Consider the following 26,644-nt stretch of genomic DNA (forward strand, 5'->3'; position numbering starts at 1 on the left):
TAATAAACGAGGGTTTTAGACTTGAAAACATTACTAACGCCTAGCATAAATGCAAAAAGAAAAGAAAAGGAAAAAAAACCAAAGCCGAAGCCTAGTAAACCAGTATATAAGTCAACAAATGGTTTAACATACTGAAGGAGGAGGTGATGATGATATCAACAAAATTTTGTTTCAAAATTCATTAGAACCAACTACTTTTTTGTTCCTGACATAAAAAGATCCAGATTGAATCACTATCTACAGTTGTTACTGTTCTTTAGTTGCTTCCCAAGCTGCAATTAGGTAATGATTTGTCACAGTGGAAGTAAATACCGTGTGGGCAATGAATTAAACTCTTTGCAGAATGATAGAGTGTAATAAATAGCTCTTTAATTGTACCTGAACCAATCTAATGTCATCAATTTCAGTCAAAATCCAAAAGCATATAAAGCGCAATGACAACAACAACATGAGTTTCTACCCTTTTGTGGCTAAGCATAATCAGTAACCCAAAAATCACAATTGGCTACAAAACAGCTCCAGGAACTTTGCCTTGACAACAAATCACCACAATTTGCTACAAAAGAATGAGCTCAACTCAAGGAACTTGCCTATCAGCAGCTTCAGCTACAATGGGCAATCTGGGCACCTGACCCAACAAGCAAGAAGAAGACGCATAAATCAAACACACCAAGAGGAAAAGGAAGACGGTACTATCCAAGCTCATCAGCACATCCAATCCCAACCCATCTCTGGGATTGAAGCTCCTCTCCAGAAGATCAGGGAAAATGAGCAGCACATCAAGCACAATGACTTGCATGGTATTGAACCTCACATACCTACTAAAGTTCTGGTTCCTAACAACACCAAAGTAGAGGGTTAAAAACACCAAGAACCCATTAAAGGGGAAGCTCTTGAAGACCCGTATAGCCGGCACCAAGGGGTTAATCAGAGCTTGAATGGCGGTGAACTGAGTGATCACATATTTACCGTATTGTATGCCGTCGAAGAAGGGGTAGAAGTAACAGACGGCGGCGATTAAGCGGTCGGGGACGTCGACTGAGTCGTCACCCTTGGATTGGGTGGTCAGGAGTCTTCTGGGTTTGACTGGGTTGGTTGAGAGGTGGGTGAGAGTGAGAAGAGATTGGTGGTTTAGAGAGAATGGGGAGGAGTGAATAAAGGGTCTGTGGGAGAGGCGAAGAGGGGCTGTGGGGCACAGGAAGTTGGACATGGCCATTTCTATTTCTACAGAGAAATGGAAGTCCGGGTTTTTTGGGTGAAGCAGGGGAGGAGTTAATCTGGAGCAAGACAGCGACTCAGATTTGGCCCAAGCCAATATCTTTGCATTCAAGATGGAAGAAAATTAAAACGACCTCGTTTATGGGCGCACTGTAATGTATAAATACAAAAATATAATTTTTTTTTGGGATTGCAGTGCTTTAAATTGTAAACCACACACTCTCACCTTCTATATTTATATTTTGGGGCAACTTCTTTTGTGCATCTAATGCAGCTCAATGGGTAATTAAACTTCTTGAGGAATACCAGCAAGTACATGTCATTGGAGGTAACAATACGAGAAGGGAAAAGACGAAATGGCAGAACCCCCCTAGTGGGTAGGGGTGGGTTCGGTTCAATTCGGTTCGGTTTTAGGCCAAAATCGATAATCGAACCGTACAAAACTTCGGTTCAGTTTTACATTTTTCAGAATTCAACACCGAAAACCGAATCGGACCGATCGGTTCGGTTCAGTTCGGCCTAATTCGGTTTATTTTCTCAAATAAAAATTATTTAATACAAATGTTTTTTTTTTCAAATGTCCATTTAACGGTTCTTTTTCTATTTTAACTAGCCGTTTAGGCTCCTTGCATAAATTACACTGGAGACCAGGAAACTAAAAATCAAGGCTATTGGAGCCTTTTCAAAATGGCCATTGGAGCCTTTCCAATATAGAAAAAATCAAGGCCATTGGAGCCTTTTCGATATGGAGCAAAAAAAAAAAAAAAAAACTAAAAACGTTATCTAGAAATATATCCTCCAAAATAGCTGGAGAACGAATATAAGTTTTGATAATTGGTTCTTGTTAACTGCAAGTGAGACAAAAATGCTTCAGCCCACTTACATTAGACAAAAAAGAAATTGATACTGACATACTTTAAGAGCTATAAGAGCTTGGTACAAATTTGCTTCTTGAAAACCCAGAACACAAATAATTAAATGAGGGAAATATTACCTCATAAACTTTATGATTGGGATGGTTCAAATCTACATCATCAGAGCCAGATAGACATGCTCCTACAATAGAAGAACTAAAGAAGAAGTCAAAATAAAAAACTAAAGAAAAAGCTAAGCAGCAACCAGCAAGTACACAAGTGAAGACTTACAGTTTTCCAACCATCTCGGTCTAGAAAAAGCTGAGCAGCAAGCACTTCTGTATACATCATCAGTTTCAAAAGCAATCTGGGATTTTTTTTGCATACAACACAACCATACAAATTAGTTTAGACCCCAATTTTTAGCACAATCCAGTTAGATTCCAAATTAAAACAGAGTCTTCTTAAAACAGAGTCTTCTTAACTAGCTTTATCATACAACCAACTAACAGACAAGTTTCTTAGGAGAGTTTGAAACCAGTTTAGCTCATCATCATCATAAACTTTGCTAAACAGACTACGAACTAGATTAGGATGTAATAGCTGTTGTGCAATGATATTCAATCCTTGAGGTCACTGGATCCAAGTCCTGCAGATAAACATAACCAAAAGAATGCAAATTATCGATCAAATCTAGACAACTAGTCTACACAACCAAATAGCAAAACTACTTACATGTGGTCAGACACAAAGGACTATTTAGTTGTCAAGCCATTCAATCAAAGACTATTTTACCTATTCAATTCTTTCTAGACATGCACCTACTGGGCATCATCAACGTACAATAAAAAAGTCATAGCAACATCTATCCGGCTTTGTAGTTTCTGCAGGCATTCCTCCTGACAAAATTTAAGGAAAAATATAAGAAAGAATCTCAGAAAAATCATACTATGGACATATAATTGATTTCCAGAGATGCATATAATTTGATGATTTATATAGAGGTTGGCAACTAAAGAAAATAAAGCTGAACCAAATAACAAAGTTTCTGGATCTTGTAAACATCCTCCAATTATTTATGTTATATAGTTCCACCATTACACATAGGGGAAATTAGTCCAAACAGTGTCTGAACTTTTCCAGACTATTAATTTTCATACCTATACTTTGAAAAATGTCATAATGGTACCTGAAGTTTTGGCCCCGACCCAATTTCCATACCTGGCAACAGTAAAAACGTTAACTCTGTTAACTTTTAAAGGGTTTTTTCGTCATTTTACTATTCACCACCTATCTTATCTGAAACCATCCTCATCTCCATCCTCTTCTTCTCCTCCACCGAAACCATCTACATCCTCATCTCCATCTTCTTCTTTCTTTTCTCCCTTCTCCTTCCTTCTGGTCTGTAGCGATGGATGGTTTGCAGGGAGGCGAGGTCGGGCGAGCGTGGATGCTGTCAGGCGGGGAGGAATGCGCGGGGTCGCGGAGGCCTGGGGTGCAGCGTTGGACAAGGCTGAGGCCCGTGTGGGCTGGCGAGGACTGGGGATGAGCGGGCTGCTACGTCGTCGCCGATCTGGGTGCTGCGACGGTGGGGAGCTGACGAATCCGATCTGGGTGCTGCGACGGTGGAGAGCGCCGGCGAGCAGTGGCCTTCTCGGGTCGTGCGAGGCTAGGCGAGGTGGGCAGCCGGCCGTGCGCGGCTAGGCGAGAGTTGGGCCATGCGTACAGGTGCAGCAGCGCCGTTGCAGGTGAGGAGGTGGGGTGTGCAAGGCGCGGGCTGCCGGACGCGAGTCTACTGTAGGCAGGGAGGGTGGCAGGCCAGTCTGGGGAAGCCGAGGTGAGGGCAGGCTACCTTGACTTGTGTAGTTGCTCAATTTTGCATTTGTTTGGTAGAAATTGAAGAATTTATGGTGTTTTAGGTGGATTTGGCTTGGTGGGTGTGTTGGGATAGCTGAAAGTTGTTTGATTTTGTGTAATTTTGCAAAAAGTTTGAAGCTTTATGATGCATAATGTATGTTTGGGAGGAATGTATATGAATGAGCTAATCGGTCTACTTGCTCTGGAGAAGAGATCGAATTGGTTAGGTATAGCTCCCTCTCAATCTGCTCCTCCAACTCATTCTTGGACTCCTCCTCCTCCGAGTTACATGAAAGTTAATGTTGATGGTTCTTGGGATGAGACATCTGGGAAGGCTGGTATTGGTGTTGTGATCAGGGATGCCAATGGTAACTGGGTAGCTGGTTCTAGTACCCATAGTGCATCCAATTCTGCAATTGAATGCGAGGGAGCTGCAATTATTCATGGATTGGTTATGTTGCAGTTTGCTGCTTTGTTTTTCTCTTTTGTTTGTGGTTTTTGCTGTACTTGTTTCTTCTGTTCTTGTATCTTTGCTCGTTTTGAGCTTTCTATTGAAGTATTTTTCAGACCAAAAAAAAAAAAAAAAAAAAGTAAGAGAAATTGGCTTTAGTGCATTGTTAATTTGTTATGGTGAGCTAATCAGTATGTGGGAAATGTAAGGGAATGCTGAAAACTTTTTTGGATTTTGTGTGCAAAGACTGAAGCTTTGAGATGGTTTCGGTGGAGGAGAAGAAGAGGATGGAGATGAGGATGGTTTCAGATAAGATAGGAGGATGAATAGTAAAATGACGAAAAAACCCTTTAAAAGTTAACAGAGTTAACGTTTTTACTGTTGCCAGGTATGGAAATTGGGTCGGGACCAAAACTTCAGGTACCATTATGACATTTTTCAAAGTATAGGTATGAAAATTAATAGTCTGGAAAAGTTCAGATACTGTTTGGACGAATTTCCCTTACACATAGCTTTCCCTTATTCCAATCGTCCAGCCTTGTTCACGAACTTGTACAATAGCCACGAAATTAAGATAAAATAAACCCAAACATAAACCCAGCATCAAGAATTCAAGAGCAGAGAGATTTGAAACTAAAAAAGCTTGAAATCATACCAGCAACTCAAATATCATGACATCACCCATATCGATTCCATTTTCTCTAATCACAACAACATACACAAATAATCAGTGACAAATAAACCCAAAGCAGATCTAAACATTGATATGTTTGAAAAAGATGAAAAGTTGGAGAGAATCTGAGATAAGAAGTCAAACATACAGATCAATAGGCACAAAGCGAGGCTGAAGCGAGGTCACGACGTCGAGATCGGAGCAACGCAGTGATGCCCATGGCTGCTTAGAATGGTAGAGAGAACGATGGATTCCATTTTCTCTAATCACAACAAACATACACAAATAATCAGTGACAAATAAACCCAAAGCAGATCTAAACATTGATATGATTGAAAAAGATGAAAAGTTGGAGAGAATCTGAGATAAGAAGTCAAACATACAGATCAGTAGGCACAAAGCAGGGCTGAAGCGAGGTCACGATGTCGAGATCGGAGCAACGCAGTGATGCCCATAGCTGCTTAGAATGGTAGAGAGAACGATGGAAGAGAGAACGACTAGAATGAGAGGGTTCACATAATTAGGGTTTGGGTAGAAGTTAATCTCAATTTGAGATGTTTATCGCTGTGCGAGCAATGTGAGAGAGGCTGAAGAGAACCTCGAGAGAGAGAGACTGAATATTGACCGAGGGATTTAGCTTTATATATGGCGGCCACTAGGGTTTCTGAGTTAAATGCAAAAACGACGTCGTTTAGGCTGACTTCGGTTCAGTTCGGTTTTCTGTTCAGTTCGGTTTTTTCATTTCGGTGCGGTTTTTGTTCGGTTCGGTATTTTTCGGTGGCGGTTCGGCTTTCGGCTCGGTTTTTTCGGTTTTCGGTTACGCGAACCCACCCCTACTAGTGGGGGACTGAAGGGGAATGTTGATGGCAATTATAAAGCTGACCATGGTGACAGTGGTGTGGGGGTAGTAATACGTGATGAACATGGTGTCTGTTTGGCAGCTCTTGCACGCTACTTCCCGCATACGTCTTTCGCTTTACACATGGAGGCGGAGGCATGTAGGGCACGACTTTTGTTGGCTATCCATCAGAACATGATTGCTCTAGAGTTGGAGAGTGTAGAGTAGAAAAAAGATGACTTAGGAGAAGAGAGGAGCAGCTAACTCTCTTTATTGTGCATGGGAAACATGAAAATGAAGAGTGTTCGGGTGGTTTTGGGTCACCAAAGTCAATGTGACAACCAAATGAGAGAAGGTGCATAGGGATACCTATTATCCAAAGGATAATATGATGGATTAATCTTGTCATAATCTTGTAGGATTCTTATGATGGATTAATCTTGTCATAATCTTGTAAGATTCTTCTAGGACTCTCCTTGATCATTTCAGCATCATAGACCTAGCTTCCAAAAATGCACAAGAAATTCGCCCAAAGAAGGTTCTAGGCCAAACGGTCATGTTCTGACTAGGATACATTTTCTTTCTCTGAAGCTTTCTTCTTGGACAAGGATTGACTTGATATTGTCGTGGTTCTGGATGGTTCTTGACTTATCCATGATCTATGACATCATATCTTTAAGAATGATCAATAAACTTCTAGAAAAAACTCCAAGTAATTCTCCGGAAAAGATCTCCCAAAAAGCTTCATGAAAAGCTGACAGTTTCTACCTTATCGGGAAGCCTAATTTGCACTTGATTTCCTGCTGCCTCCTTGATGATTCTGACTAGGTTTTTAGCTCATGTTGAAACGCAAAATCATATTTTTAAAGAATGCTAGCATAATTATATTGAGCAAATTGAGAAATCTTATAAAATATTAATCGCATTTGTTGGCATATTTTCCGAGAATGATCTTGATTAATGTTTTCCTAGTGCGGTTGGGAATCGTACTCATGTTTTGGTTCATGATTATTTTATACGAGGTTTTTGGGGAAATATTTATGTTGGTTTTTAAAATCTTTTCTTCACCATACTTGGGTTGTCATATTTTACTATTAGCTAGCTCATTGATCCTCCTCACAAAACCTTGTGGGTTGCAGTGAGCCATTAGCTTAAGAGGCTCTCTTTACTAGGGGTGGACTCGCGAAGCCGAAAAATGAAAAAAAAAACCGCAACGAAACCCGAACGGATGCTGAAAAAAACGAACCGAAGTGCAAAAACCGAACTGAACCGAATCTATCAGGTTCGGTTTTTGATTTCGACCCAGTCAAAACCAAACCAAACCGAGAACCAAACTTACTTGATACAACGTCGTTTTGGGGAACCCCGAACTTACCTTATACGACGTTGTTTTGAACACACGGAAACCCTAACCTAATCTCTTCGAGGCTAGCCCGACCTCATCCTCCATTCAGTCCTAAGCTCCTAATACCTAACTCATTCCTAACCTAATCCCTTTGCCGATCGCCGATCTCGTCTAGCCCACTCGGCCCTTCAACGGTTCCTTGGTCTTTCCCATGAGCATGGGAAAGTAAATTTCTCACTAGTTTCCCTACCAATGTTTGGAAACACCGGGAAAGTAATCGCAATATGTATTTTACTTTTCTTTCCGATGTTTGGTTTGTGCATGAATAGGAAAGTAGGTAACATCAATTTTCTAATAATATCCTTATTATCAAAACATAAACAATTTAAGATTCAAAAGTTTCTTGGATAATTTGGTAATAACAACCATTAAAATCATCTTTAGAGTAGGTAATTAATGTGCAATTAATGCAGGAAAAGTATGAGGGAAAATAAATCTCATGGGGTGTGAGAGGATCCATTTTCCCTCTTATTTTCCGCTCATGCAAGAAAATTGTTCCTTTCTTGGATGTGCCAAATACAGGAAAGGATCAACTTTCCTTTCCCAACATTTTCACTCTGCGAACCAAACGAGACCTTAATTTCTTATTCCCATAAAAAAAGCAAAGAAATACATTTACAAAAAAACTTACTTAGCAAATCAGTTGAGGCCCAAGTGCATATATCAATTGATTACTTTCCCATTTTACCAAAATTTGTAACGATATGTTTAATTTCTTGTTCCCATAAAAAAAGCAATACATTTACAAAAAGACTTAGCAAATCAGTTGAGGCCCAGCAAAGAAATACATTTACAAAAAAAAAAAAAAACTTACTTAGCAAATTGGTTGAGGACCAAGAGCTATGTATCCTCAATTGGTTGTTTCCTGAGTGCTAATATTATAAATTATTAATACTACTTTTGTATTAAATATATTAACTCTCTGAATTGCTTTCCCAGTTTTACCAATAGAAAAATCGAAATATATAATCAGAATCTTGATTTCTAATCCCCATAACAAAAGCAAAGGAATAAAGTTTCCAAAAAGATCACTTGGCGAAGCAACTGAAGCCCATGTGGCCATGTGTATCCTCAGCTGGCTACTTGGCTTTTAGTTTTCCCCTTATCACTACTATTGGAAATTGTTGATACCAATTTTACATCATATACTATTAATTACCTAATTACTTTCCTCTTTTTCCAAATGTATAATTGGAAATTAATTTCTTATCCTTGTGAAAAAAAAAAAAAAAAACAATGGAATATTTTCCAAAGAACTCACATGACGAAAGGATCGAGGCCTAAGTGTACCCTCATCTTTTATTTCATGCGGTTTTAGTTTTCATACCCGCTGTGGCGCTGTATCTTTTAAATCTTCCTTATTATGATGAAGTTAATTTAATTCCAATGGGTCAATTTTTCTCGCAAATTTATCTTCAATTGAATTTATATGTCATAATGAGCTTGTTAAGCCAGCACTTAGAGCAGTACAAGCAAAAATACTCAATTGGGTGTTCGCCACTCTTCGCTTTCCTAGTGCTTGAATCAGAGGGGGAGGAACGGAAATTGAGGGTTATAGGTACCGATTGAGTAACTTTGTCATCCCAAGTAGCATTGTTCATTGGTTTTGGGTAGGAAATGTTTCGTTTTAAGTGAAGGTTTTCGTTGGATTGTTCAGAATGAATTTACAAGAATTCAGGTAAAGAGAAATGTAAGACTGATTAATTTTTTTTTTTTTTTTTTTTTTAAACATTTCTGGTCAAAATTAATCCTCCATGAGTAGTTGCATTTGTTTTTAGTTAATAGTTGGATCTCGTTAACCAGTTTGATTCATAACTATATCGTTTGCACACCATCATTAAAAACTGAACAACGGCGGCGACAAACATAATATTAGAGAATTAACCCAATTCAAATATGAACAAATTCATTTCCTTTTATAACAGAGCGATGTAGGTATGAGGTGATGAAACTTAAAAGTTGTTGTTAAACCGGAGAAAATTATATTCCAGATGGAAAAAAAGTTGTATGTATGTGTGGTACCGTGTAGGCATTTTGTAGTGAATTAAAACAGCGGGATGTCCCAGAAATAATGGAGCAGGAGAGTGCCACTGTAGCGGTGCGTGGACTTTGATACAGTAGATGCAACAGACTCTTCCAGTGAAGGCTGTAACCCTTGTTCCTTCAAACTCAAACTCTTCAAAACTACCCAGACGCCGAATCTCCACAAGGTAGGCTTCCGAAACACTCTGATATTTATTTCATATAGACTCTGCGTCAGGATTTTTGGATTTTGTTGTCGTTCATATAGACTCTGATTGTTGAGCTTTCTGGGGATGTTTGTAAAGTCAAAAAGAGGAATGTTCACATGTTCAAATTGTAAATATTTTGCAGGTTTGGGTTTGTTGGTCTGTTTTCAAATTGTCACGGGCTTTTGTACCCGAAAAGCAGCATTGTATGATTTGGTCATTAGTTGGTCTGATCGGTTTTGGGCATCATGGGATTCTCATTAAACCCTGGGGTTTGTTGGTAAGAGAATGGAGGGAAATGAAAGAGATTGTGAAAGTTGAACCTTGATCTTGTTATGTTTGATTGATAAGAAAATGGAAGAATATGAAGGAATAGTAGTTTATATAATGTTTTTGGGTTGAGTACGAGGTTGATCCAAGGGTTTTAGTTTCTTTTTATCTCTTCTCGGTTTTTGAGAGGAACCAAATTGAAGACTAGGATTTTGTTGTTGACTGTAGAAGGATGGATGGTTCAGGTTTGGGAGGTGGATTTTTGTCTGGTCCAAGTGGGGGGACACTAGACCTTGAATCGGCGATCCCCAGACACCAGGAGAAGCAGTTGGGTCATCCGGGGTTAGCACATCATCAACATCATGGGATTGTGATGGGTGGTGTTGGGGTTGATCACCGCCCTGTAGGGCTTGTAGAGGTGAAAGGGTCGATACCAAGAGGTGCTTCGATGAATGTTGTAAAAGGGAAGGCGGTTGCACCTTTTAATAGCAGTAATGCTTACAATTTGAGTGAAGAAGATGAGCCAAGTTATACAGAAGATGGGAATGGTGAGAACGTTGAAGGAGCCACGGGTAAAAAGGGATCCACATGGCAGCGAATGAAATGGACGGATAGAGTGGTTAGGCTTCTTATATCGGTGGTTGCTTGTGTGGATGATGATGGTACGGTTGAAGGTGGTGAAGGCCTTAAGAGGAAATCTGCAGTTTTACAGAAAAAGGGTAAGTGGAAGACTGTGTCAAAGATAATGATTGGTAAAGGTTGCCATGTGTCACCTCAGCAGTGCGAGGACAAGTTTAATGATTTGAACAAGAGGTATAAAAGGTTGAATGATATTCTTGGGAGGGGAACTAGTTGTAGAGTGGTGGAGAATCCTACTCTTATGGACTCAATGCCCCATCTCTCCGCCAAGGCGAAAGATGACGTTAGAAAGATTTTGAGTTCAAAACAGTTGTTTTATAAAGAAATGTGTGCTTATCATAATGGACAGTGGATACCTGGTTGTCATGATCTTGACCTCAAGGGTCATCCTTTACCTCCCGGGAGATGCTCAACAGACAATAATGCTTCTGAGGAAGAAGGGGCTGAAGAACACCATGACACTGAGGATGATGAGTTAGATGACGAAGATAATAATGCTGATGGTATTGATAGGGATCGGATGGGTAGAATGGGTGACAGGACGAGATCTAGTGAAGAGGATGACCATTTCTGGCAACATGTTTCTCTGGATAGTTTTGAAGTTGAAATGGCTGAGGTTCTTCAAGACCCAACAAAGTCTCTATGGGAGCGAAGAGAGTGGATCAAGAAACAGAAGTTGCAACTCCAACAGCAAAGAGTCAGCTGCGAGGCTGAAGCTTTGGAGCTTGAGAAGCAGAGGTATAAATGGCTAAGATACCGTAGCAAGAAAGACAGGGAACTGGAGAGGTTGAGGCTGGAGAATGAGAGAATGAAATTAGAGAATGAGAAAAGGGTACTGCAACTGAGGCAGAAGGAACTGGAAATAGATGTGAGGAGGTCAGAAGCTTCTTTAGAACCTTCTGTTGGTATTGACAGATTGCTAGGAAGAGATCTTGACTTGGGGAGGCATCAATAGACTCTGCGTTCAATCACTGCCCAATACTGAGCATGCTTGACATTCTGCAACTCTGCAAGAAATCTTCAAGCATAAAGCAACTCTGCAATATTGTGAGACTTACATCTCATGTGCTTTTTATTTTAAATTATGATCAAACATCTATCTCTCCAGATTAGTTTTAGGAATATTGATATCTACAATGTTGGATGCCTCTCCTGTATAGATGCAAAGTTGTATTGTATTTTCGCACTTGCATCTTGTGGTCTTAGGCTTGTAGTTGGTGTTTATAACTTTATATTGATAGATATGGTTTAGTCTTCAAACGCTTATTGTGGTTAATCATGTTACTATCTGAAAACAAGTTCTTTGGTTCCCTTCATTTATTAGTTTATAAGTTCACTGTATTTTTGGGAAAACATATTCATGGGACTGTAAAAACAAAAATGAAAAATAAAAGGCTGAGCCTCCTAGTTAGGCTGGGTTCCAAACCCCTTTCAAAAAAAATAAAAAATAAAAAAGTTGGCCCTTATTGGGCATGCCAGGAGCGCATTCTTTAAGAGGTGAGAGATACTGGAATAGGGCTTCTGTTGTGTTTGCATCTCTGGGCAATTCTCTTCTTCCCCCTGAATAAATTTATTATTCCCACTCATGCCATTCCAGTTGTGATTCCTCTGCTCTAACGTATACAGTAAAGCCTTCTCCCAAGGTTAAATTTGTTTTTTTTTTCTTCCTTTTTTTCTTTTTCTGTATTTTGTTTTCAAGACATATACATATGGGATATGGCTAATCTTGGTCAGCTTGTCTTGTATTCATCAAGTCTGATTACATACTGATGTATTGCTTCATGTTTTGGTACCATATTTATTCTTTCAGTTTTTTTTATTTTTTTTTATTTTTATAATTTCTATGGAGTGTGTTGCTAAGTTCTGAGAAGAGAAACAAAAAAGTGTTGGGTATGAAGCACCATTATATTTTTTTTCCTGTACTTGTGACAAAAAGTTTTGATTTCTTTCCTGGGTAATCAAGACTCAAGAGCAACATCTGCACTACATTTTTTTTTTTTTAATTACTGCACTACGTGTTTTAACATGATGAGAATGCCAAGATAGCTTGGTATAGGGAAGACATACATGTTATAAGCTCTTTATGTAGTCAAATAATGATCTTCATTTTTGAACCAAAAAATTACAATCATCATATTTACTACTTGTCACCTAAGTTTGGCTTGATGATATGCCCTCTTCTGAAATGCTACTTTGTGTAAGTCTGTACTCTGTATATTTTTATTCTTTCGATTTCTTTTTCCAAATGCCTCACTTATACGGCACTTTTTGTGACAGATTTTGCAGTTTTTATGTTTCCTTGTTCAAGTTTTTTGTACATGCGTGCAGTGAAATAACTTTTATTAATTAAAGGGATTGTGTTCAGATTAGGTTGCGAGTCTCTTTGGTTGGAACCCTTGATAGATGAGGCTGTTACTTTAATCGCACTATGTTTGATTTGAATGAATTGGCTCTGCATTTCCTTACCAAGAGGCCATTCTAGGTAATGTTGCTAGAGTTCTAAATCTTTCTTTGCGATGGACCTTAATATTCTCATGTTAGTCAACTGGAATCAAGTCCTTATCCTCAAAAATGAGTTACGAATATTGAACTTGTTTGCTTGAGGGGTTAGTTGGCTTAGATTGCTATACTGAACTGAAAGCGATCATATTCAGTTACATGCCTGTATATGCAACTCTGCTCGAATCCAATTACTCAATAAAACAACAGTAGCCAGAAGAAGCACACATGCTTGTATATGATGTCACTCTTGACTCTTTAGAACCCAGGCCATGGAAGCAAGAGAGATTTCCATTTCTTCTTTATTATTCAGTTGAAATGTTTTCAGAAATGACCGAACTGTTGTTACTTTCTGTTGTTAACATCTTTTCCCTTTAACTAGCCGTGTTTATGTTCACTTGCTCAGTAATTGAGCAAGAAAATTATGCTCTGTCATTTACATATCTAAATCTAACGGTAAAAAATAAAAACTTAAACTTAAAAATAATCATTTACACCGTTAGATTTATATGTAAAACAATTTTTTTTCACTTGAAAGGTGTATAAAATTATAAAGCCAGAATTCTTCTGGTCTGGTTCCTCTTAGCTAAGGGCAATAGTGTGATGTGTGTGAAATTAAATTGAGGGTGAAGCAAAGCATTGGCCAGTTGGACAATTTATTAGTGAAAATGGTGAATATATTTGACACAAGTTTCCCGATATAACACAAGTTTCCCGATATACCCTTCTTACCTTATAATCATTTGATAAATCGAGGTTATCCGATCAAATGCATAGTATGTGTGGGAGTGACTAGGATTGATAAGGATGAACTTCAAATTTCAAAAACACATATATCTCAATTTGGAAAAAGATCTTATTTTATTAATTGTTAAAAAAAAAATCAAAAACAAATTCGCACAATAATCGCATTCCATATGCAGAATTTTCCTAATAACAATATGACATTGTATTCGTGCCAGACTTTTCCTAGTCGTAGCCGAAAAACACTCACCTAGTCACCTAGTCAAATTTTTACTCATCACTCCTACCAAACACTCCCATATTATGATAAATTTTTATTTTTTAAAATTTTGTTGAGAAAAAAACAAAAGCAAGATCTTCTTTGAGCCCCAATAAAAAAAGAAAAAAGAAAAAAATCGGAGGCTATATAAGTGAGTGTCCATTTTGGTTACAGACCCTTCATATTATCAGTGTCATTGGCCACCCTACCATATCTCCTTGTTAAGCTCTCCTCCTTTGACATTCCGATAGCCAAGCTCAGAGGTTAACTCTCTCTCCCTCACCTTCTCTTTATATTTGACTCATTCTTAGTTGTTGCAGTGATCGTGTTCATTTTTTATTTTTATTATTTTTGTGGTGTTTTTGACTTTGTATTCTGCTTGAGTTTCGGATTTCACATATTGTTGTATTTGAGTTTTTGTTATAAACCAGCAAAAGGGTCTCTTGATCTCTTCCTCTCTTTTGTATCGTTTAGCCTTTCCAAATCTTCTAGAGGTATGTTTGGATTGATCTCTGTGGCTTCTAGATCACATAATGAAATTATGGATCTTTCATCTTTGATTGGCTTTGGATTTATGTTGTGGTTGATCTATGTTTCTTCACTCATCTTGTTTGGAAGTTATTCTTGTTCTATTTCTTTTGGTCATGAGTCTTGTTCTTATAGTGTAAAGAGTGATCTTTTGGATCATTTTATGTGTACTTATGTTGTTAAAAACCCATTCTTTGATGTCAATAATGGATTTGGTTATCTTTTTAGTGATCTAGTTGTTTCTTACCCATTCCTTTGTATGTTTGTTATGCTAAGAAAGTCATTGTCATTCAGTTTTTGCCATTGTTTTATTGTTTTGGAGTTTAATAGTTCTGTTAGGAATGATCAAGGTGTCAAATGAGTAGTGGCAGATATTTATAACAATCGGTCCCATTGGTCATATAACTTTTGGGTTGTTCTGATCGGAAATGGATGTCTATATGATCCTTAGTTTACTTTCTGTAGCTGATATTACCTGTTTTGGTTGAGTTTCAGTTGATCTGATTCACTGTGATGGATTAGAGTTGCTGAGAATAAGATGGTTCGCTAATTTCTTTTGTCCGTGTGTGATGAACTGATGATCACTTTATAATAGTTGAAAATTGTTTCAGTTTTATTATTCAGTTACTATAACTTGGGAGTTCAGTGTTGCTGATATATGATCATTTTGTTTTTCTCTGTTCCCTTTTCCATTTTTATGGTTTTTGTTATTTTAAACACTTACGTACTATATTGCATGATGCTTTCAAATTGTTTCAAGCACAGTGGGTACTGCCCTCCATTGGTCCTCTCTGATTACATAAGTGGATGAGTTTGCAGGTGTTTGAATATTCATTGGTAAGTGATGGCTGATAAGCACCAGAGCCCAACTGTTATCCAAAAGTTTGCTGGTCAGCTACATCTTGGTTCCACCCTTTCTCAAGATATCCACAGCCAGAGCCACTATGGCGGCTTCCAGAGGCCTAATCTCAATCAAAGGCGTTTTGCATATGGAAATTATTCTAATGCAGCATTGCAGTATCCTATGAACCATGCATGTGGAGCAACTGATCAGTCATTGATCAGTTCCGCTGCCTCACCTCTGCTTGTCCAAGCCCCATCAGAGAAAGGATTTGCGGGCTTTGCCATTGATTTTCTAATGGGTGGAGTTTCAGCCGCTGTGTCCAAGACTGCTGCTGCTCCAATTGAGCGCGTAAAGCTGTTGATTCAAAACCAGGATGAGATGCTCAAGGCTGGCAGGCTTTCTGAACCCTACAAGGGAATTGGGGATTGTTTTAGCCGAACAATAAAAGATGAGGGAATGGTGTCCCTGTGGAGAGGGAACACAGCTAATGTCATCCGTTACTTCCCAACTCAGGTATGGCATTTCATTCATTGCATTTCTTTGACTGCATATTTCACTCTCTTGTGTTCATCCCCAATTCCTCCCATTGCTTAATGCTATGTTATTTGTGTTCATCCAGGCCTTAAACTTTGCATTCAAAGATTACTTCAAGAAGCTTTTCAACTTCAAAAAGGACAGGGATGGCTACTGGAAATGGTTTGCAGGAAACTTAGCATCTGGTGGTGCTGCTGGTGCCTCTTCTTTATTTTTTGTTTACTCTTTGGATTATGCTCGTACCCGCCTTGCAAATGATTCCAAAGCTGCTAAGAAGGGAGGCGGTGGGAGACAATTCAATGGCCTGGTTGATGTCTACAGAAAGACTCTCGCATCAGATGGTATTGCTGGCCTTTACCGCGGTTTCAACATTTCTTGTGTTGGCATCATTGTGTACCGTGGTCTATACTTTGGAATGTATGATTCTTTGAAGCCTGTGCTCCTCACTGGAAAGATGCAGGTAAGTATTATTGCTTGCGTTGGGATTAATGATATTGTGCTAGCTTGATATGAAGTCATCTCCTTGTGACATGTAGACACAAATATATTGTTGTTTTAATTCGATAATTATTCTGCATCTACTAAAAACGTGTCTTGATTATCTTCTGTAGCATTTTTCATCCAGGTACATGTACTGCATTGGTAGTCATTGACCTTAGGTCAAACAGGATGTTTTGAGATACTTTTCTTTCAAGACTCGGTTTTATTATTGTCTTGTGGTGATTATCTCACGTCGTTTTGTTTTGAATAATTGCAGGATAGTTTCTTTGCTAGCTTTGCTCTTGGTTGGGTTATCACCAATGGTGCCGGTCTTGCATCTTACCCAATTGACACTATCCGTAGAAGGATGATGATGACTTCTGGTGAAGCGGTCAAATACAAGGGCTCACTCGATTGCTTCAATCAAGTCATGAAGAATGAGGGTGCCAAGTCCCTCTTCAAGGGTGCCGGTGCCAATATTCTTCGTGCAGTTGCTGGTGCTGGTGTGCTTGCAGGTTATGACAAGCTTCAGGTGCTGGTGTTTGGAAAGAAGTATGGTTCTGGTGGAGCTTAAGCAAAAAATGATCGTTTTCTGTGGGGCTCAAGTAAAAGTCAATGACCCCATGTAGCTACAGATATTGATGAAAATATTTACTTGTCCTGAGTTTCGTTTCAGGCAGTTTTTACTGATTAATAACCTAGTTTAGAGGATTTTGTCTCCTAAGCATTGTTTTATTTCAGAGTCCAGGAATTTTGTTCTCATAGCCGTCCTGGCTATAAGAGCTGTTATAAGCTCATTATGTTTATGTTTAATTTATATGTCGGTCTTCTTTACAAATTCTCTCTTGGATACAAGAAGCGACCAAATGACGATAAACACCAGGTATTACAGTAGTTCACTAAATCGGTATGATTGAGCTACATCTGCCGAACAAGTTAGGGTAAACTCATCCCACATACCTATTGCACTCATCATTGAATTGCTTATTTGCTGCTGGGTTATGGCCTATTTGGAAATGGAGTTGCAAGCGTATTGGTTTTCAAGGTATCTGGGTTGCCTAGCAATCTTATTATCCAAAAGATTGATTTTCAGCAAACTATGCTTCTAAGTTTTAAGCCTACATGACATTTTCTGCAAATTAGGTGGAAACTTCCTGATCGCAGTTTTCTACTACTGGAGATATTTGTGCTGGAGGTGTGTTGAGGACTGGTACTGGTGGTTTGGATCAACTCTTTTTGGGATTGGTCAAGTTCTTGAAGCATAAGTTTGGGGTCTTCTTCTTGAGATCGTTTGGAGTTCAAGTGTAAGATTTCTTGAGGTAGAACTAGCTCTAGTACCTCAGACAACAGCTTTTTCCAACAAAGGACATCATATCCAGGGGCTGGTTTAGTCACCTACTCTTTAATTTTAGTAATTGAAGTAGCTCCAGAGGTTGTCACGACCTTCATTGGCCTCCTGGATAGAGATTTTTGAGCTATCCCATGGCTAGTTTACAGTCCAAAAAACACCAGTTCAGTTCAATTGCATTGAATTATCGCTTTCCTTTGGCACATCTCGTATTCCAACTTTCATTTGGTATATTTGTATTATCACTTAGCCCTTGGTTATTTTCTTCGCAAAGCTTTGCTCATCCCCTTGTACTCAAAGCCTCTTGAAGTAATCATTAAAGCATAGTTTATGGCCCGACATTATAAGAACTAAGCACAATACAGTATGACTAGGAGATAATCAGATAAACAGAAGAGAGAACCAAAGAACTGGCAATAAGTGGAACGAAAGACGTGCTAATAAGAGGAAGTAACGGATGCCATTAGCAGTGGTAACTCTGTACAATGACATCATTCGCTCATCTTTGACTGTTCACTTGATTAAAACACTCTCCAATTCCCTTGTAGGGAGGGTACAGAGAGCATACCAGCCTTGAGCATCTCATCCTGGTTTTGAATCACTCCACACTTGATTGGAGCAGCAGCAGAAGCCTGCAAACCCTTTTCTCTTGTGGGGCTTGGAGAAGCAAAGGTGAGGCAGTTGCATTAGAATAATTACCATATGCAAAACGCCTCTGATTGATAGGTGGCTGTGGCTGTGGACATGATGAGAAAGGCTGAAAGGGTGGAACCAAAATATAGCTCACCACAAAACTTTTGTAAATGGGGTTCTGGTGCCCATCAGCCATCTCTTGGCAACAAATTAAAACCTGCAGTCTCATCGATTTATGTAATCAGAGAGGGGAAACAATTTGAAAACCTCATACGAAAAAGGACACAGAAGGATAACTAACAAAAACTGCAGAAATGGAACAAACAAAAATAATAGAACTATAAAATGTTGAAAGATCAGCATGAACAATGAATTCCGGCAGAAAAATCAACTTGATCAGTTTTGAGCTATTCAACAATGTTCATCACATGAAAACAAAAGAAACCAGCTGACAATTTCATCTCAATAACTTTTAACAATCACAATAAATCAGTTCAACTCAAAAGCAATAGAACACAGTTAAAATAGTTACACCTACAAATTAAGTTTATTTCCTTGTAATATACAAATTTTTATTGCTACGACGTTAAAATAGTTACACCTACACATTAAGAGGTCTGCTAAAAGTAATTTCTTTATGAGCAGTAGCATTCTCTCTAATTGAGACAGTGTGAATTCTTGAGGAAGAACTTCCCATTGTATGTGAATGTCTAGGATTCGAATTATCGCCAGATGATAGCAGACCAAGACCATCCTTTTTTCTCTGAAGTACTTCTTGCTCAGCTATATAATAACAAGAAGGCACAATGCAGCTTACCGGTTTCATTTCACTGGCAGATTCAGAAATGAAGAGTGGAAAACCAGAGCAATTATATAACAGAAAGGGAATGGAAATAAAGGGTGGGCTCCAGAAAATGCATCCATCACCTTTTCCACTGTGACATACATTGGTCCTAAAAAAAAAGACACCAATCCCATCACTAATTCTACCAAGCTTACTTCTAAGGAAAGATTCAAGAATACAAAAACAACCATTTGTGGAGTCGAAGGCCACAACTTCAGAAAGTGAGAACTTCGCTCCACCAAACTTGGCCACTTCACAGAATATTTCAGTATGTGGGAAATCCAAAACTGCTGGTTTAAAGCCATGCATATGGATCTCCAATCTCAGCTGATGAGAAGGATCAACATTATGAAAAGAAGTTTCCACCTACAGGAAAAAAAAAAAAATAAAAAAATAAAAAAAAAATATATATATATATATATATATATATATATATATATATATATATATATATATATATATATATATATTTTAACAACATAAAGAAACCCTCGTGAGTAAGGTATCAAGGATACAGTAAAGAAGAAAGTAACAAAGAACTCCTTAATCAGTTAAAGAGAAATGTGCTTAGCAACATCACATAACAAACCTCTGAAAGAAATGCGGTCTGAGTAATCCCACCGCTTCCTATCGTCGTCAATGCCAATGCGTCAGGAAGGTAGTTATTCACTACTACAGGGATATTGAGGACCACTTGGTAAACAAACTGCTTTTTTGACTCGTTGTTGTGCAATATTTAACCACTACTTGCAACTGCTTGCTTTAAAGAACTCTTAAGATGTGAAGAAAAGATCTCCACTTGACCTAACAGATGAAGGTAAACTGATGTTTCTAACTGAAATACAACAGTGAAATGGATCACTATTGGGATGGGCTGAATAGCAACCAAAAGACTTGAGAAATTTAATTTTACTCTCTTGAGAAAGCAGGTTTGAGAGATTATAAACTTCACTCCAGAGATGAGAATCTCCAATTGGACACCATCTAATCCTACTGGCTTCAGCCAAGTGTAGAGGCAGCGGTAACTCTTGACCTGGATATATGGGGTCCAAGATCTGAAATAGTATAATTAGTACAACATTATCAATGTACAACGACATAGAAAGAAAGAAACTACCTATTGTAGCTAACCAGAAAGGAAAACTAAGATAAATACGTCATAGAAATGAAAAGAAAATATTTGTTTCTACCTTTGGGGACACACCAAATGGAATATCAAATTGCAGCACCAATGGCATTGAAGTCACATTTGAAAGTATAACCTGAAAATACAAGTGTAAGAGGTTTCCCATAAACATAAATTCACACCATAATTGAGTTTGTGCAATACCGTTGAGTATAATCGGATTAACTTTCTGTACTGCTGCACTGAAACATCAAACACAACAGGAACAACAAAACCAGCATTGGCCTTTGTTCTATGGTTTTCCATATGGTCGTTGTATGACATAGAAAGATAACCCTCAGAGTAGGCAAGTCCTACAAGATCCATTGAAATTGGATCAGATGGCACTGATGTTCCATCAAGTTGAATAGTAATATACTGATTACAAACCCCATTTGCCTTCCAGTCAAAAAGTCTCTCAGACAAGTGTGCTGGCTTAACATGAATAAGTTGTTCCTCAAGAGTATCATTGATATATATATTGGAATAGAAGAACCTGGTTGTACAACTTTTCTATTCGTTTCTGAGGCATCAAACTCATCAGGACTAATTGGGCCTTGATAAACATGATATGTTAGAGGCAGCGATATCAGTTTTGAAGTACACAAGGAGCATATTTTCCTGCATATGCGTACTCAGCAAATGGAGAATGTGACTCTTGTCTTTCAGGAAGATCATTTTCCTGCATATGTCTACCAAGGTGTATATATGTTGTTTAGATGCACAAGCCAAAGTACACTCTTAATATGCATTCTTTGCTGCATTTACAAAGAGACGTAAGTTGTCTCATCTGCATTCTTCTCCTTCACCTGCTAGTAAAATTTTGCCTAAATTCATCACCAAGGAGAGAGTCATCCCAAAGTGCAGGAACTTCAGATATACCACCCACCGGATCCATTTGTCTTGTTAACTGAAATAAGCAATCATATATCTGTTTCGAATGAGGATGTGATTTGTCTCTGACAATGAACTCGCACACACTGCCATTCACCTCAATTGAGCTACAACCAGGAGTCTTCTCCAGTCCTCTCTCCTTCATCATCTTCTTTGCCTGCTCTGCCTTCTCCCACATATTCAATTCCCTATACATTTTTGCAAGCAAAACATAAATTCCACTATCGTGGGGGTCCAACTCAAGAAGCTTGGAAGCTGCTCTTTCTCCCATCAAAACACTTTTGTGAGTATAACAAGCAAAGAATAATGCACCCCACACCACAGCATCTGCCTTGATTGGCATGCTATTAATAAGATCCGCTGCTTCTTGCAAAAGACCAGCCCTACCTAGAAGGTCCACCATGCAAGAGTAATGTTTAAGTTTCGGGCAGATATTGAATTTAGTGTTCATTAAGGAAAAATACTTTCGGCCTTCTTCAACCAAACCTCCATGGCAACATGCTGATAATACTCCAAGAAACGTGATCTCATCGGGCTTCAGTCCCGTATTTATCATCTCTTCAAAGTAAGATATAGCATCATGTGCATGTCCATTAAGGGCTAAACCACAAATGATAGATGTCCAAGTGAAACAATTTTTTCCTGGCATGTCCGAGAAAATATTGAGAGCTTTTGTGATGTTCCCACACTTAGCATACATGTCAACAAGGGCAGTCCCTAAAGCAACGTTGAGAGAAAGATCATGTTTTTCAATATAATGGTGAATCCATATTCCAACATCAACTGCTCCAAGTTGTGAGCATGCAGATAAGCAGCAAACCATGGTTATTTCATCAGGATTTATGTTCCTAGATTGCATTTCATGAAACAGAGCCAAAGCCTCCTTGCTACGTCTAGCTTGCACATAGCCACCGATCATTGCATTCCACGGCACAACATTACTCTCTGGCACCTCGTACAAAAGGCGGTGAGCAATCTCCAAAAACCCATGTTTGGCATATCCCACTATCATTGTAGTCCATGAGACGATGGTTTTCTGTCTCATGTTGTCAAATAATGCTTGAGCTGCCTCAAGATTCCCACACTTAGCGTACATGTCCATAAGTGCATTGGCAAGAGGAGGAGTCAAGCCTAGCCCAATCTCTCGTATCAACCGATGAAATTTCCTCCCGAGACTCAAGTCCTCAAGTTGGGCACACGAAGAAACCACCCCAATCATTGTCACTTGATCCGGCTCAACTCTCTTCACCTCCATTTCCTCATAAACCCGCAATGCCTCACGTGCCAACCCACTTCGCACATAACCATGAATCAGAGAATTCCAAGACACCAAGTCTCTCACAGAACTTTCGTCGAACACCTTACGTGCATCCCCTAATTCTCTGCATGAAACAAGCATATGAATCGCCGCATTGCGAACAAATCTATCAGAATCCAATCCCACTCGGAACACATGGCCAAGAACCAAACGCCCCATCAAATTCAATGACAAATTAGAGCAGATTCCTAGTAGTAATGGGTAAGTATAATTATCCGGTCTCGACCCACCATTTCTCAACATCTCCCTATACATTACAACTGCTCCTCTCGGATTTTCGGTCTCCGAAAGCCCTCGGATGACCACATTCCAAGAGAAGGCATTTGGGTCGTGCACATTGTGCAGGATCTTGGTGGCATAGTGAAGATTTCGGCACTCCGAAAGCGCACAGAAGGCAATGAGGCGACTAGAAGCGAACCCGTCTGAGATGAAGCCGGTAATGATCATTTGGGTTTGGATTTGCTTCAACTGGGGCATGGATTTGCAGGTTTCCAATAGGGAGAGAAGTGGGTTTGCTTGAACAAATTTGTGGGTGGTGGTGTTCCAATTGGTGGGCTTGTGTCTGTGAGCTGAGAGAGAAAGGAGACGATGACGTTGAGGTCTGAGGCTCAGCATGGCGTGGTTGAGGCGTACACATTTGCACAACTTGGTTTCGTCGCAAAAGGAATAAACCTCCCTAAAACCCTCTGCCTCTGGTCATGGTTTCTTTTCTTACCTGATGAAGAGCAGTTCTTAGTTCTTACAAAAGAAAAATTAATTTGAAGAAAGAGGAAGGTGGCTCTTAAAATGTTTACATGTTTTTATATATATTTTGAAAACGGTGTGTGTCAATTCATTAAATAAAGAGTAAAAATAAATAATGACTCATCTAAAAATTCGACTACAATAAAATTGAGTAAATGCCTAAAAAATAAAAAAAATAATATAATGTAACATCACTATGAGAGTAAGTGTAACCAAGGTTTTAAATATCGGTATCTTCATATCTATCGGTACTTTAAAAAAGTGAGATATCGGAAATATCGGGGATACAGGGTACGAAAATATCGTTTTTGAAAAAAGTCAATTTATTAGAAATTTAGAACTACATATAAATACATATGAATGTCAACTTCATCTACATCCAAAAAGAGACTCTAGGCGGTTGAAAAGCCGCTCGCTGGTCTACAAAAATGCAATAATCAGACCAAGATATATGACCCATATAGTGCGAATTGTAGTGATGAACATGATAGTTATAGATCTCTTTAGAGCTGCCGACTGTTTCCCCTATAAGGGGATAATAAGGATGAACCCAACTGGATGACTGATCATATACTTCTCCATATTAATTATATCCATAAGCATCATAACCAAATTGATTGTTGCCTTCATGAGATTCATTTGAGATCTCACTGCGCTCTGTGTCTAAACTGATAGAGTCAAAACTTAAGGCAATTGAAGAAACATCAGATGGGGTACTTTGATCATCAGTTGCACCTCTAGTCCTCCTCCCATATCGGGTCTTCTCTTGAGCACCATGTTGTTCTCACTCCGTGGTCTTCATCTTGGGTGGCATGATCAAAATTACCTTCACAGGTAAATTGGAATCCTCCATCCACAGAAGATTGTCCATATTCATATCTTTCACCTCCACCACCTGTTCATCTTCCACCCTCTCCACCGTCATCATAACTATCTGGAGTTGCTCTACCACCCCACGCATCATCACTATCTGAATTATCTTCTGGGTTTTTAACAACTTCTTCATATAAGACTCTCTCTACGTTGATTCCAGCATTAGTTGCAGTTTCTACAACTTGTGGAAGAGGTCTTCCAACTTCATCATCGAGGTGTGCAGGCATAATCCAATCATGAAGTGGATCAATGCCATTATCAAGCGGCTCGCTTGCAACATGAAGTAGATCTATATACCTATTCACCTATTCCATTTGATAGTTACTTTAGCATTTGAACTTTTAGCTTCTTTATACTATTTAACTACAGACTATACACTCACAGACTACACAGTAGCTTCATTATTCCTCACTTTTTCAAGATGCATAGCTAAAATTTAATACTCCGTACTCTGCATTCTCTTCTCATCATGTCATCCATATATGGTTCCTTGACTTCCTTTTGCAATGTCGTTTGGCCTCATTTGAATAATTGAACCTTTATGGCTTTATCTTCTTTCTATTATTCAACTACAGAGTTACAAACTACATACAGAGTTACAGACATAGTCATAGACTACATAGTACCAAATCTCTCCTCACACAGATTTGCATTTACACTTTTAGAGAATTACTTCTCACCCAAAATCGCCTTGTGGGTATTTCTCCGGGGTAAAGGTTCACCTTGAGGGGATTTTTTTCCTCACCTAGATTCGCCTTGAGGGGATTTTCTACTCACCTAGATTCACCTTGAAGGGATTTCTCCTCACTCAGATAGTCAGATTTGCCTTTAGGAGATCTCTCTTCACACATATTTTCATTTAAAGAATTACAGAGTTTTTTTTTTATTTTTACCTCAAATTTTACAGATATTTCTTCACTTTATCGGGGATATATCGCAAATATCTAATATATCGGGGATATTTGACGATGTCAGAGAAATTTTGCAGAAACGGTAAAAGATAAGATATTTACCCCCCTAGATATATCGGTCTGTCGAAAAAAGGAGATATCGGGGGATATATTGGAAATATCGCAGAGATTTAAAACCTTGAGTGTAACTAATAACCTAACAATACAGAGGAGAGTTTCGAAACAACTCAAGAACTAATCCTAATTTATTCATGTTCTCAAAAGACGGTTATGCAGAGAGGTGACCGCAGGAATTGCTACAAGCTTACAAACCTGGAAGAAAAAGAAGAAGAAGAAGGACAAAAAAAATCAGCAATTTATTTGCATACCTAAGCCCATAACAAGAGGTAAGGAGGGAGAAACCCTAGCCCATTATCAAATCAAGCCATTAACATCACATGTAACTAGCTCATCATTGTCGTCACTGACACCCGTAGCACCAATACCATTATGATGTGAGCGTAGATACAACAACCAAAAGTACAGAGCCACTTTCTTCTCAAAATATCGATCGTCATCCCTGGTACCAGCATCCATACCAACGCCACCCATTTTATCGTTGTTAGCCACACCAGCAACGCTCATACCAGGATGATCTTAGAACATTGCTGCACACGGATTGGGTTGGGTCGGTTTTGACTCCAAACTGTCTCTATGCCAAAGTGAGCGGTTTAGGCAATCTGGAGAACCGGTCATAAACAAAAATAAGCTTAATCCAACCCAATCCAATCCAATTAAAGATGGTTTGGTTCGGTCGGTTAGGCGGTTTTCACCTCTATAATATTAACATGCTATTTATGAAAAAATTCATAGTAAAAATTCAATCTCAATAATTGAAATTATGTTAAATTATCTAAATTTAAAATTCAATAATTAAAATCCAAAACATATAGTCAAAAACTAAAATCTAAATTAGATTCAAAGTGATTCACTTATTTAACAACTTAGCTATCATACTAGCTTAATATGATAGTATTAAAGGTCAAAGAATGGGAGATTGAGAGATCAGAGATGTGATGTGATGTGAGAGGATCGAAAAAATTATAGCGATTATATACTAAGGTTTTAGGTCTTTGGTCCTTGAATTCAATACGGTAGTATATCATTTGAGAATAAAGTTATAACTGGAGATTTAGAATTTACTTAGAACAAAACCGAACAAATGAATATATATTTACTATGTGTATATATATAAAAAAAAATTCCTCTTATATTTCAAACATATCGGTCGGTTCGGGACTTCGGGTTCTGCGGTTTAAGCACAAGAGAAACCAAACCAACTCAGTTCATAAATGATTTGGTTCGGTATTGAACCGATTTTTAATTTTTAAAGTTAAAAAACCTTAACCAAACCATATTTTATCGGTCGGTTTTGGCTGGTTTGACCGGTTTGTACCATGTTTTGCACACCCCTAGCTGAAATCATAGCACCCTTAGTCCGACCAATGTCAACACCATCACTGCAGTGATCCAACTCTTCATTCTCAAATGGATCCAAAGCTAACCGACAAAACCCTGGATCCCAACCCGTACGTAACACTCCCCTGTGGAATA

General features: G+C 38.6%; 4 protein-coding genes across 7 annotated transcripts; 2 read left to right on the forward strand and 2 right to left on the reverse strand.

Annotated features, from left to right (window-relative positions):
- Window positions 1-320: 320 nt before the first annotated feature.
- On the reverse strand, window positions 321-1,336 carry LOC133732122 (protein TIC 20-v, chloroplastic). The gene has a single exon (XM_062159590.1). It carries the CDS (start codon window positions 1,214-1,216, stop codon window positions 578-580), a length of 639 nt encoding a protein of 212 aa, XP_062015574.1. The 5' UTR covers window positions 1,217-1,336; the 3' UTR covers window positions 321-577.
- Window positions 1,337-9,144: 7,808 nt separating this feature from the next.
- LOC133732913 (uncharacterized) lies at window positions 9,145-11,750 on the forward strand. The gene is made up of 2 exons (XM_062160526.1): window positions 9,145-9,506; window positions 9,670-11,750. Exon 2 carries the CDS (start codon window positions 10,027-10,029, stop codon window positions 11,386-11,388), a length of 1,362 nt encoding a protein of 453 aa, XP_062016510.1. The 5' UTR covers window positions 9,145-9,506; window positions 9,670-10,026; the 3' UTR covers window positions 11,389-11,750.
- A 2,300-nt stretch (window positions 11,751-14,050) lies between these two features.
- LOC133732869 (ADP,ATP carrier protein, mitochondrial) lies at window positions 14,051-17,140 on the forward strand. Of its 2 annotated transcripts, none has more exons than XM_062160475.1 (4): window positions 14,051-14,198; window positions 15,283-15,820; window positions 15,927-16,301; window positions 16,599-17,140. In XM_062160475.1, exons 2-4 carry the CDS (start codon window positions 15,308-15,310, stop codon window positions 16,893-16,895), a joined length of 1,185 nt encoding a protein of 394 aa, XP_062016459.1. In that variant the 5' UTR covers window positions 14,051-14,198; window positions 15,283-15,307; the 3' UTR covers window positions 16,896-17,140. The 2 variants fall into 2 exon arrangements, with proteins under 2 accessions (XP_062016459.1, XP_062016458.1); XM_062160474.1 differs by lacking the exon at window positions 14,051-14,198 and adding an exon at window positions 14,273-14,429.
- Window positions 17,141-17,901: 761 nt separating this feature from the next.
- LOC133732868 (pentatricopeptide repeat-containing protein At2g22410, mitochondrial) lies at window positions 17,902-23,265 on the reverse strand. Of its 3 annotated transcripts, none has more exons than XM_062160472.1 (5): window positions 20,477-23,265; window positions 20,337-20,408; window positions 19,736-20,201; window positions 19,120-19,512; window positions 17,902-18,519 (listed from the first exon to the last, which is right to left on the reverse strand). In XM_062160472.1, exon 1 carries the CDS (start codon window positions 23,136-23,138, stop codon window positions 21,117-21,119), a length of 2,022 nt encoding a protein of 673 aa, XP_062016456.1. In that variant the 5' UTR covers window positions 23,139-23,265; the 3' UTR covers window positions 17,902-18,519; window positions 19,120-19,512; window positions 19,736-20,201; window positions 20,337-20,408; window positions 20,477-21,116. The 3 variants fall into 3 exon arrangements, with proteins under 3 accessions (XP_062016456.1, XP_062016457.1, XP_062016455.1); XM_062160473.1 differs by lacking the exon at window positions 17,902-18,519 and having other exon boundaries at window positions 18,556-19,255; window positions 19,335-19,512; XM_062160471.1 differs by lacking the exon at window positions 17,902-18,519 and having other exon boundaries at window positions 18,556-19,512.
- Between the last annotated feature and the right edge of the window lie 3,379 nt (window positions 23,266-26,644).

The sequence above is a fragment of the Rosa rugosa genome, chromosome 2, assembly GCF_958449725.1.
Source record: "Rosa rugosa chromosome 2, drRosRugo1.1, whole genome shotgun sequence".
Taxonomy (NCBI): domain Eukaryota; kingdom Viridiplantae; phylum Streptophyta; class Magnoliopsida; order Rosales; family Rosaceae; genus Rosa; species Rosa rugosa.

Coding starts and splice junctions, on each gene's coding strand:
- LOC133732122 (XM_062159590.1), bottom strand. CDS start 1,216: ATGGCCATGTCCAACTTCCTGTGCCCCACAGCCCCTCTTCGCCTCTCC.
- LOC133732869 (XM_062160475.1), top strand. CDS start 15,308: ATGGCTGATAAGCACCAGAGCCCAACTGTTATCCAAAAGTTTGCTGGT. Junction 15,821..15,926: donor TCCGTTACTTCCCAACTCAG/GTATGGCATTTC, acceptor GTGTTCATCCAG/GCCTTAAACTTTGCATTCAA. Junction 16,302..16,598: donor TCCTCACTGGAAAGATGCAG/GTAAGTATTATT, acceptor GAATAATTGCAG/GATAGTTTCTTTGCTAGCTT.
- LOC133732913 (XM_062160526.1), top strand. CDS start 10,027: ATGGATGGTTCAGGTTTGGGAGGTGGATTTTTGTCTGGTCCAAGTGGG.
- LOC133732868 (XM_062160472.1), bottom strand. CDS start 23,138: ATGCTGAGCCTCAGACCTCAACGTCATCGTCTCCTTTCTCTCTCAGCT.